The following is a 12,489-nucleotide window of genomic DNA, read 5'->3' on the forward strand; positions in this document are numbered from 1 at the left end:
ATTTTATTTAGTAAATGTAGTGAGATCACGATGTATAGTGTTGGCATAATCATACCTGTAAAGATCCTGTTGATGACTAAAGGTTTGTCTCCATGGATTGAACCTTTTCCTCCCTCGAGAGTGAACCCAACTCCTGCAGCTCCTTTCTCCAGCTCCACACTCACTGGAGCTCCCTGCTCCTCCTCTGCAACACAGTTTCAAATAGGGCAAGTGTAGCCAGCATACCTTCACTTAAAAATGTGTTGAGGTACTTGCTAGTATAAATTATATATGTGCAGTGTGAACCACAGGGCTTATTTACTGCGTTCACCGAGAAGCTGTGTTGTGGAGAGGCTGAGACTCTGGAGGCGTTGTGTTGTGGTGTGACTCACCTGCAGGGTTGGGCTCTGTGCTCCTGCAGCCTCCTCCCTCTCTGCCCTCCTCCTCTGCTCTCTTGCAGACCACCACCACAGCCAGCTTCAGGTCGCGGGCCTGACGCAGAGCGCCGGTTGCATCAGCATGTGTGACGCCACGCAGCGTTTGTCCATTTATAGACAACACCTCATCTCCTTTCTGAATGGTGCCCTCCTGAGCTGCCAGGCCGCTGGGAAACACTCTGTGGACCTGGATGGAAGACAGTCAGAGTCAGAGCAGCAGAGTGGTGGTGGACACAGTGCAAGTAGAAGCAAAACTGATGCAGTGAACTTCAGTCACCATCCCTCTGCCTTGTATTCCAGTATAGGAAGTTTTAGAGTAGCATAAAATCAAATGTACGTACAGTATATGAGATTAAGATCTTAGACAGACAGACCTGTCAGTCTAACTCTGGTTCTTATGTGATCAATATGAATCTGTCCAGTGCTGCTTACTGTAGGAGCTTTGCTCTCCAGGTCAGACCCTCCAGCAATGCTGAAGCCCAGCCCCGCTCCCTCCTCTTTATGCAGGATCACAACGTGGATGTCAACCAGTTGCTGTGGAAACAATGAGTCCTTGTCACAATGACAGCACATGCTACACAATCAAGCACCAAACCAACACCCAGAGAGGGACTGAGGTGTAAAGAACAGTGCTGCTGCTCTGTGAGGCTACATCGCTGCTTTGAGCTCAGTGCTAACAGTAGCATGTTAACATATTCACAGTGACAATGCTGATGTTAAGCAGATCTGATATGTGCCATGTTCACCATCTTAGCTTAGCATGTTAGCATTCTAACATATGTTGATGAGTACTAAATTGAAAGGAGGGTTGAGGCTGACCAGAATGTCACAAATGTAGTTGTTAGGTCATAAACCGAAATACTGGACAAATTAAAAGGAGCTGATGATGACACTAGAAGAAAGGTCAAAGATCACTGAAGTTATTAGCTTCATCCTGATGTGGACCTGATCCAGTCTGTAGAGATCTTTCACAAAAAGCCCCAACTGTAAGCCTCCAGGTGGCAGTGAGGAGTCAGGTGATCAGAGTTCATTGTGTAGAGCACATGGATGTCAATGAATGAACCATATATTGTGCCAGTCTGTGAAGTAGGTAAGACAACATGGAAACTTTGACCTGCCATTGGCACTACAGGAGAGGTCAGCAGATCGGCCTCTGGAGGAGGATGAATGTACAACCTGACTGACGTCCCTCGATACTGCTGAATCCCAATAACACACCAGCTGCTGGAAAACAAATCAGGCTACTCAGACATGTCCACTACTTGAATGTTGAATAATGAACACTGTACATTAATTACTTTTACAAATGTCTTGGTAAACTTGGTACGGAAGAATAAATTAAATCTGTGCAGTTCTACATCTGAAGTAATGGAGCTTGACTTCATGAGGTCTGAATGTGAGAGGTAAAGAGTTTAACATGTTGAATCCTTTCAGACAGGCACCGTGTGCTCACATCAGCTGTAGTCACAGAGGAGCTCAGTGTGGAGTCTAATACACAGCAGATGTTCAGCACGTGACGACTCTCAGGTGGCCAGTAGACATGTAAAGTTTCCATCAGGCCGCACACACACACACACACACACACACACACCAAAATTAACAGCACAAAACTCACCAATCACAAGCTGTTTGAGCCAGATAACATTATTCAAATGTACAAAGAAGGCGTGGTCTTTTTTAGTTTGGCCTGCACAGTATATTAGTATATTAGTGTCCTATACAAGAGCACTGCAGCATCTTTAATGTAAAAATATAGGTCATGACAGTTTGCAGTGGATACAGTCGTTTTCCTGATACGATCCTTAAGTGTCTGACTGTGCCTTCAGTCACCAGGGGGCACAAGATTCACCCACACACTGTGCTTAACAACATGAGTGTGGCGCCATCATCTGTTTATGAGCTGATCAACACCTGCTTTATACAGATGATGTTCTGCTGAAGGCTGCTACACACTTCTCTGTGGCATGAGGAGATAATCCTTGTATAAAGAAATGAGACTTTGTAGGAATAGTTCAGTGTTTTCAAACACGACATTTTCTTTCCAGATTGTGATGTCGTTCAGACTGATATCATTTACCATTAATTTAATAACATTACATTCATTAAGCATTCTATCCAGTAAAGACTGATACCTAACATAATGATGACAAAATGTGCATCTTAACATTTAAAATTCAAAATTATGTTTTTCAGTTTGTGTGGGGATCTATAATGTGTTTGCAGTATGTCACAGTGTTGTAAATGTCATAAGACTGAATGACCAAAGTAAGAACTGATTAATACAGTGTGAGGTCAAATGGAGCATTTTCCCCTCAGTGGAGTTAGTTTGTAGCTCTGACTTTAAACACACGTGTCCATGTGTTACTGGCGGCTTGTCTCTGAGGTTTTCTTTACCTTCAGCGTCTCTTCGTCCAGAGTTTTGACTTCCTGCACCATCCTCTGTATTTCCTGTGACGGGATGGCTGAGATGACAGAGTGAACAGAGACAGAAGTGACTGCTGCCTCGTCGTGAGATCCACCCTCCCCTCGCTCGATGGTACACTCCCTCAGTGTCGCCAGGCTGTGTTTGAAAAGACAGAACATGTCAGAGATGAGGACGTAGTGCCAGTGTGACACCTCTGAGCGCAGTGCACACTGCTACTGTGCTGTATTTAACATGTTTAGATTAAAGACTTGTTGCTGCCTCTCAGATAAAACAGGAAGTTTTTTTTTTAACCTGAACCCACTTCCTTATGAATATAAAACAGGGTGGGGGAGGTGTCATGTCTACGCAGACCCATGTGCAGCAGTCTTACCTGACAGAGAATCCCCTGTCTGAGCTCTCCTGGGTGGAATCAGTCTCCCGTGGGTTTGTTAAGTCCACTGCAGGTTCCTGCAGGTCTGAGGAGTCTGAGGTGCCACGGCAGGGGTGAATGGGGAGAGAACGCATCAGTGCTTGAGAAACCTGGCAAAAACAACAGCTCGATTTAGATAAAACTCTGGTTATTGTTGGACCAAACAGGAAGAGGATACTGCATACCCAGTCAGATTAGATATAAATAATATATGAATATTGTAGCAAGCAGCAATTATTAGTAGGCAGGAGCTTACATTGAAAAGCTCCAGCACCGACACCAGGTCACTTATTTAACACACACTGAACACTGACTTATTCAACCTGTGAGAACCACACACTCAACCCACCCCCACTGATCCTGAACCATCACAGGCTTTCCCCAAACCATTATAGTATATAATGTTTGTACATTTATACAAACTGAGCTGTTAAACATCATTTCCATGTTTTCTGGGTACATATGTGTAGTGTTGTGTGGGGAGGGCCGGGCGGGGTGGACGGGCAGAGCCGCTGCTCAGAGCTGGACAGCTCTGGAGGAGGGCACTCCTTAAAAACGTGGTGATTCGCCTGAATGGGTGTGATTTCTGTGAGCTCCATGAACGTCTCAGGTTGTGCTCTGAGTGCACATTGTTTTCCTCAAATGTGTGTATGGAAGGTAATATCCTGCATTGTAAGAACATGGTAAGTATTCTGCTGGAAACCCTTGGACGGATTTAGATGATGTATTATACAACTGATGATGGAAAATTTGGTTGAGCAATTTGGTCAGATAACTTTTATGTGACTGACCAAAGTTTGTGATGCTCATGCTCTGAATTTAAATTATAAGTCAGCATTCACAGGAACGTGCATCAGGCACACAGTGCTCTTGGTGCTGCAGGACGTAAGGCGCCGCCCGTGGACAAAATGTACGTCTTTATTAGGGACTCCCTCTGGAGGACAGAGTCAGGTGAAGAGCCAGACGTCATGGAGGAATAAACACCCAGAGTCACGTCAGATTTTGCTCAATCCAGAGCTGTTTACAGATGGGAGGGGAGCTCAGATATCACAAATTTTGGGATTAAAAAGTGGAGTTACAGTATCTTCACTCCTGTTTATCGACCTGACTGCAGCAGTGATCCCGGGAGGTGTCCTCCATTGTCGGGTGTTAATATGCTGTAATGCTGACTGGAGCTGGAGAGGAAATGTTCTTTACTTCATGAATGTAATGTTACAGGGGCGAGAGGGGAAAGAGAAGAACCAGAGTCTCCGCTGAGTGATCGACCTGAACTTTAACAGACAGACAGACATCTCAGTGTATGTCAGTGCTTAAATCAGATGATCTCCTGTTCAAAGTCAATCACGAACAAAGTACAGTAGCATAGTTCCTCACATGACAGATTACCTGGTTACTGAAGGCGATGATCTTCCCTAAACTCTCTTCCTCCGGGCCTCTGAGGGGGTGAGTGTCAGGCAGTGGAGCAGCCCTCAGAGTCGTGCTCGCCAGCTGTGCTTGGCTCTGTGCTGCGTCCTCCTCCATCCCCTCCGCAGGACTTGAACCTTCAGCCTGACTGATTTTCACAGGTGTCTCGGGAGGTAGGACCACGGACTCTGTGGTCCTGCTAAGATTTTCTCTGTCTCTCTCAGACTCTTGCTGCGATGGTAAGACATTCCTGTCATCATAAGAATCCTGTATGCCTGAGACCAGAGCAGTGCTTGTTCTGTCAGAGAGGGGGACTTCTGTGGGGGACTGGGCTGGAGGAGGTTCATCTTCAGAGGACTCGGCCGTTGGACCACCAGCTTCAGACGGGGAGGAGGTGACAGCAGAGGGTGCAGCAGACACAGCTGTGTTGTCTGTCATCCTTACACTTGCCGATTGGTTTGGCTGGATCTCTTTGGGTATTTCCTCTTTGCCCTTCCTGTTATCTACATGTGGGGCTGTGTGACTCCTGGACTCCTTCTCCACCGGAGGAAGGGAGGTAGATGGAGCCACAGGCCTCCTGGTGTCCCCCTTCTCTGGACCCTCTGGACTGGAGAAAGTCTCAAATGAGTGAATCTTTTGTTTGATTGACAAGTTGGCTGTTGATGAGGCAGACCTGCCCCCAAAGCTTCTGGTAAAGCCTCCAGTCGGCCTCTGCTCTGCTGTTTTATTATGTTGTATGTCTTGCTTCTTCTGGTCCTGCTCATTCCGAATTTTCCTTAGACTCTGTCGAAACCAGGTAGGCTTGGGTGCCACCGGGGGCCCCTTCTTTGTTTCTGGAGGAGTTTCAGATGTGTTTTCAGAACTTTTGTCACCAGGAGGATCTGAAGCTACGTCTGTTGTTGTGCCATTGAGCTCGGTGGTGTTCTCTTCGTCACTCATGATGGCGGGCTGGCTGTGGACGGTTGTAGGCGGCGACCTGTCTGCAGGGTTGTGGTGCCGGTGATGGTGGTGGATCTCAGACAGCTCTTCAGGGGAGCTTTCTGAAAGGGGAACCCAGGGATCCTGAAGCTGCTCTTGGGTATGTTGGTCAATATGAGCCTGTCTCCTCAGGGCTCCTCTCTTTGGCTGTGAGCAGAACACAGCTGATGAATCTCCTGTTGACACAGCACGGAGCAGAGCACACAAATCAGACATGTGTGTTTCAAACATTGTTATGTAACTTCTAACATACTCAGATCTCTTTCTCAGGTCTCCCTTGAAAAATAGGTTTAATTTCATGGAAGTTCCTGGTTAAATAAATGGTAAATAAAAAATGAAATAAAGTTAAAACATGTTACTTTGTATCAACAATGTGTAGTCATCATTCAGGCCTCTGCCACTATTAATACTCTTATCATGAACGTGATCTCATGATACATTTAAATCTAACAAGCAAAAACCAAAGCATCAACACAAAAGTCTTCATCTGTTCCTGTGTGAGGATTTATAATCCCACTGGATTCATTTAGTATTTGATGGAAAATCGTAGACTAGAAGACTATTAATATAAAACTGTGTGTATTTTACTCCCGGTTTGCTCCGATACTTGATTTTACAACAGACTGCAATCCAAGAAGGCAAGTAACTGTACACACTGCAGAATGGATCAGTCCTGCTGTCTGACTTTAAACTTCGAAGCTGTTACACAACATGTTCATTTAATGTTGTCATACTGTTATTTTGCAAGTTAGCCAAATGAATTGGGTGTTAGCGTGTTTTTGACTCTGTAGAGTTGTGTGGTGATATTCAGGATAGTTAATAGCTTTACAGGAAATTAAAACGCTGGACGAGCTGACTGGAGACAAAGAGCGGTGCCTGCTCAGGCCTGTGTGAGTTGGCCAATCAGAGCTGACTTCTGGACAGGTGGTTATTAAGGAGGATTGGGCTAAATCGTAGCGTAAAAATTACACTAGAACACTAGAAATCACCAAAATCATAATGTAAATGTGATACACTGTTGGCTGTGGTGTCTAACTTTACTGCCTTTAAACATGTGATGCTACAGTTGGTCTTTGGAGGACAGTATATACACCTCGGATCGTTTCAAGTAAATAAATTAAATCACAGTAAAGCTGAACTCTTGTGCTTCTGCTCGAGGATCCCTGACAGTCCTGGTGCAACTAAAGCAGGTGATTATCAGCATCACATGTTCACCCCAGTTCAACTCAGTCATTATATCCTGAAGCATTTTATGTACTGACACACAGAAACTCTGCCTCACACAGGAAATGGAACCTCAGTTACTTTCCAGCCAAATACTGATAACCACAGCACCAGGTGCATTTGTTGTCACACTGCTGGAATAACTACAACACTAGTCCTGATGTTGCATTCAGGTGCTTAAATGAAAGGCACTAGCACTTGTCTCCTACCTGGGTGTAGTCTGTCGGTCGTGCAGGCTGCAGTGTCTGGATGAGTGAAACCTTCTTTGCACTCCTCTGACTGTTCTCTTTTTCGTTCTCCTTCCTGCTACACAAACAGGAAGTATTGTGTCACAACAGTTTCTCTAGCAGCAACCACAGAGAGGTGCAATAATGTACCCTGCTTCCGCTCAGACATTCATCCACATTGGTGCTGCTGTGTTCATACTGTGTCGTTCAGTCAGTAACAGGCCTGTATCCTAACCAGCAACAAGCGTGACGCATGCAGACAGACAGGGGTTGAACTGGGATTCATGTGGAGGGGGTTCCTTGTGCAGTGATATGTTTCACAGACCACACAGTCTGCAGTTTTCATAGGGGATATTTCTTCACTTGCAAGTATGAGAACTGTAGAAACTGTGTTGTTTGGATATGAATTGTTTAGAGTTACAATGGCACTGTTTCTGAAAAGAGACGCTGAATTTCAAAGATGTTGCATAATCTAAATTTCATTCACCTTCATTATACTGGTTAAATTTCACTTAACATCCCACTGGAGGAGACTGAGCCTCAACAGGCTGGAATTTGCCCAGTTTAACTCCTGCATACGGGCACAAGCCATGCTTTGCTTGCATGCTGAAATGCACACACACACACACACACACACACACACACACACACACACACACACACACACACACACACACACACATAGATACAGCAGTAAAAAGCAGACATAACATGCGTGATGGGGACATCACATGGGTATTATCTATATACACTCAGAAGTATGTGCAAGTGTGTAAGTTTACCCAGGAACTACAGTCCAACTGATAATATCACAATACACAGTGAATCTAGTACCAATGTTCACAGCATCTGCAGGACCTGGTTTGATTGTTAAGTAGGTAAGTGGACAATGAGAAGACCAGAGTTTACAGTCTGTCTCAGACCTGCAGCTGATGTTTACCTGAAGAAAAGTTTAAAAATGTGACCACAATGTTTCTTTATATAATTAATAAATATATAATAATAAACTTATCCCTTATCACTGAGCATCATGGGTGCAGAGAATCAGAATCTTCAGATTACATTGTTGGCTGAACAACGATCTGCTGCTCAAACTGTCTGGATTATGAGATAGAAAGCAGCTCCAGAACAAAATCATTGGACAGCAGTCTCCACATAATTTTGATCGTAGAATTTAGTATTCTGGGCAGTACTTCTTATATTACAGTTCAGTACTAATGTATAGATGAATTATTATTATTATTATTATTATTATTATTATTATTATTATTATTATTATTATTATTATTATTATTATTATTCATACTGAGAGATGTGCCTAATCACTGGACCGGTAACTCCTCCGTTTAAAGAAATCCCCTGTGGGGATTGATAAAGTATTCTGAATCTGAACCTCGTCTGAATGCAGACTGTAATGACGTCATGTATTGTGAACAGATACGTAGGCAGAGAACGGATCAGTAACGCTGGTTTACTGCCCCCAACTGATGAAACTGTGATCATAATCTCATAACTCTTCGGTTGACTCTCGTACTCACCCTGTATTGAGCTGAGTATTAAACAATTCTGTAAAACAACTATTTGTCCCATGACCCAATATTTCAGTCCTGTGATAGTCTGGCAACTTTCCCCTGATGTACTGCGTGTGTTTCCCAGTGAACAATGGATTGGGGTCCAGCCCTGATGACTCTGTACAGGACACATGGAACTAGAGAATGGAGAGACTTTAAAGATGGACATTGTGGGTCTCAGAACTCTATCGTCGATTAGTCATTTGTGATTTGATACCTTAAGGTACCTGATCATTTATCCATTAAGTCCAAATGGCATTAAGCCATAATAAGTCCCGTGGTTACAGCTTGTCAGTCCTTTGTAGCAATTGGTTTTAAAGAGTAAACTGATTAAACACTGTACTGTCAAAGTAATGTGATTAAAACTATGACCCCATTTTGTGACTCTGAAGCTGACAGCTTAACATTTCACTCATACAGTTATACATGCTCAGCATGCTTTTACCAGCAAAACACTGCAAGCCACATCACTTCACATACATTCCTTAAGAGTGACCTGAGGATGTTTCGCAAGGCCTTGTATATACCGATGAAAAGCTACAGGCCATGGAAGGAGAGGAGAGAGTTACATATGACTCTTTCATAAGAACAAGGTTAATACAATGAGGGAAGCATGATTAGTACCAACAGGAACAGCAGACAGTGGGGGAGGTGGTAACAGTCCAGCAGAGTGAAAGTGAGACTGACTGTGATACAGAGAGAGTGGCAGCTCCTGCAGTCTCAGACACTAAACTAAGTTCAGTGAATAAGAAACATCTACACAAATGACACACTTTCAAGTTTAAAATGATGTGATGGAAGGATGACTGTGAGCAGTGATAGAACACAACCTGACAGCTCCTGACTCACTTTGCTGTGCCTAACTTTGGGCTCTGCTTTGGTCATTTTCAACAACATCATTTAAAACATGAATGAAAAAAGCTGTTATATATGGATTCAATCTGGTGACTGCTACCACTTATGTCATTAGTTTTGTAACTTAAACAGCAAGTATATTGATACTATTGAGTCAAGTTAGATAGTTAGTGTGGGCATCAATTTGCATCATGAAAAGTCATGCTGCATTCATTTCTTTACGATGCTGTTTGCCCTAAAACAGTGTCAGCAGTCAGCTACCATCAGGTTAATGTGTAAAAATCATTTATTTGACCTTTGCTTGCAGTAAGACGAGTATCTGCATCGATTTTAGAACCAAAGATCATTTAAAGTAAAACAAAATACAGGATGAACAAACACTAAGCAGTCATTCTGTTCTTTGTTTTTCTTCTCTACTAGCATGCACATGTCGTTGCACAATCACAGAGGTGATATAAAAACACTGTTTGACAACAGCTTCACACTATTTCACTGAACAGTGTTGTGGCAGAATTGTAGCAGTGCTCAGCATAACTGTGGATCTTTTCTTGCAAGTTGTGCATAAATCCGCCTCTGATTAGTTTGTTCGTTGGTCACTTTCTGTACCCTTGACTCAACCTGCTAACTTATAGTGTAGCGTGGTTATGTCTGTTTTTCTTGTGGTTCTAACATGGTGGTTTATGAGCTCTACTTTCCCCAGTAAACAAATTGACCTCTTCAGCCTCCTTACTGGTCCTCTGCTGCTCCTCCCAGGGTCATTCATCCCCTGGAAACACTCATCACTGCCACTGTGTCGCTGGAATTATCATAACTTACATGAAAATAATAGATGCAAACCAATCAGAGGCAGAGTGTGGCAGGGTGTGCCTTGCAAGAAAAGCACTGGAATCCATAATAATGCCAGTTTAGAAGCAAAAGGTACAAATTGTAATAACAAATATTTGTCTGTACCTGAAATAATAGATAAGCACACAAGAAATATGAAAACAAAAGTTTGCTTTTTCTACCACAGACTTGTCTATAACCTTTCCCTCTGTAGCTCAGCAGCTGTATTGAGAGTGGTGTGCTGGCACCTGGCAGCTGCTCGGTGATAAGGCCTCCAGTCCTTCATCTCTCACTGGAGATCCTCTACTGGAGCCGCTGGAGTCTCCATTATAACCCTCCTCACTGGTCACATCCTGAGGCCAGCAGTACCGACGTGGAGCAGCTCGCATCCTGGACTACACACACACACACACAGGCACACAGAGATATATCAGGACAGTATCTAAAACTTTATGACGTCATGTATTGTGAACAGATACGTAGGCAGAGAACAGATCAGAAATGCTGGTTTACTGCCCACAACTGATATCTCAGTATTCACCCTGTATTCAGCTGAGTCTTAAACAATTCTGTAAAACAACTATTTGTCCCATGACCCAATATTTCAGTCCAGTAGGAGAGCTGTGATAGCCTGGCAACTTTCCCCTGATGTACCACGTATGTTTCCCAGAGAACAATGGACTAGGGTCCAGCCCTGTCCCACACTGACAGGCCATTATATTACAGACTGCACCCAGGGGACTCCTCAAGAGTCACCTCACCATTTACATGCACAGGTGAGACAGTCTGCTCTTTGTGGACTGTGCAGTACTCATTGAAGAAGACACAATATTAATAACACACAGATCAAATGCTTGGTGTTTGACTCTCATCACCCACTGGAGCACAAGCTGTGCTAAACCACTGGGCTCATGCTGTTCAGTGCAGCCTGGACTGCAGAGATGTGTACATCAGGGAGACAGAACAACCTCTCCACGAACGAATGGCACAACACCGGAGGCCAAACTCCTCAGGTCAAGACTCTGCTGTCCACTTACAGTATCAGAAAAGTGAGAACACCCCTCACATTTTTGTAAATATTTCATTACACATTTTCATGGGACAACACTGAAGAAATGACACTTTGCTGCAATGTATTGTAGTCAGTGTACAGCTTGTATAACAGTGTAAATTAACTGTCCCCTCAAAATAACTCAACACACAGCCAACTAATGTCTGACGAGCGCAAGGTCTCTAACATCAGATGTCGTCATGGAGGAGTGGAAGAGGATTCCAGTGGCAGCCTGTGAAGCTCTGGTGAACTCCAGGCCCAAGAGTCTTTAGGGAGTGCCGGAGAATAATGGCCACACAAAATATCAACACTTTGGGCAGTTTCACTTGGGGTGTACTCAGTTCTGTTGCCAGCGGTTCAGACATTAATGGCTGTGTGTTGAGTTATTTCGAGGTGACAGTAAATTTAAGCTGTTATTCAAGCTGTACACTGACTACTGCAAAGTGTCACTTCTTCTTTAGGTTCCATTATGTTAGTGTATGTTTTGTCAACACTGTGCTTATGCTGTGCTTAGCTTTCAAGAAAACATCATGTTTTAAACTACGATTCCTGATCTGGTGGCGATGAACAGCAGGAGGGGTCAGAACTTCCTATCAAAGACATGTTTTGTGTTGCCATAAACGTGTCAGGCTTACAAATATTGAAATGCTGTTGTCCCTCTCCAAATATATCCAGTGGTTGTGAACATGTCCACAATATGCAGAAACATTAAGTACCTACATTTCATCATAGCAGCTGGGGGAGTAATGAATTTCATTTCAGTTTCAGCACATTTTGTTAAATGTATATGCTCTCATCAAAGAAGAAGAGATACCTTGGTGCCCCTGAAGGCCAGATCCAGTGTCTGTTGACTGGACAGGTTGGCAGCAGGAGAGTTGTACGGGATATTGTAGTCTTCATCAGGATACACGGGCACTGACAGCCTGTTGTCAGACCATGTCTCTGTCATAGACTACACAACACGAGGGTGACATGACAGGATGAGACATCAGAGGAGGAGATAACTTGGACACACTAAGAGATTATTTTCTTTAATTAAGTAGAATTCACATGCAGTAGTAGCAGCTGTATCTAACTCTTTGAAAACAGACATACAACTATGTT

The 12,489-nt window shown here is 43.7% G+C and overlaps 1 protein-coding gene across 2 annotated transcripts in view; it reads right to left on the reverse strand.

Annotated features, from left to right (window-relative positions):
• il16 (interleukin 16) overlaps window positions 1-12,489 on the reverse strand; it is a 36,432-nt gene that overhangs the window by 2,335 nt on the left and 21,608 nt on the right. The window contains exons 17-25 of one of the 2 annotated variants that reach the window (XM_037094931.1): window positions 12,200-12,337; window positions 10,583-10,729; window positions 7,066-7,159; window positions 4,637-5,808; window positions 3,212-3,360; window positions 2,811-2,976; window positions 849-950; window positions 372-603; window positions 56-184 (exon numbers count right to left, since the gene is read on the reverse strand). In XM_037094931.1, the coding sequence (XP_036950826.1) occupies window positions 56-184; window positions 372-603; window positions 849-950; window positions 2,811-2,976; window positions 3,212-3,360; window positions 4,637-5,808; window positions 7,066-7,159; window positions 10,583-10,729; window positions 12,200-12,337 (2,329 nt within the window). Of the gene's footprint in view, window positions 1-55; window positions 185-371; window positions 604-848; window positions 951-2,810; window positions 2,977-3,211; window positions 3,361-4,636; window positions 5,809-7,065; window positions 7,163-10,582; window positions 10,730-12,199; window positions 12,338-12,489 lie in introns of both variants that reach the window. The other variant, XM_037094930.1, reaches the window with a different exon arrangement.

The sequence above is a fragment of the Acanthopagrus latus genome, chromosome 4 (genome assembly GCF_904848185.1).
Source record: "Acanthopagrus latus isolate v.2019 chromosome 4, fAcaLat1.1, whole genome shotgun sequence".
NCBI classification, from domain to species: domain Eukaryota; kingdom Metazoa; phylum Chordata; class Actinopteri; order Spariformes; family Sparidae; genus Acanthopagrus; species Acanthopagrus latus.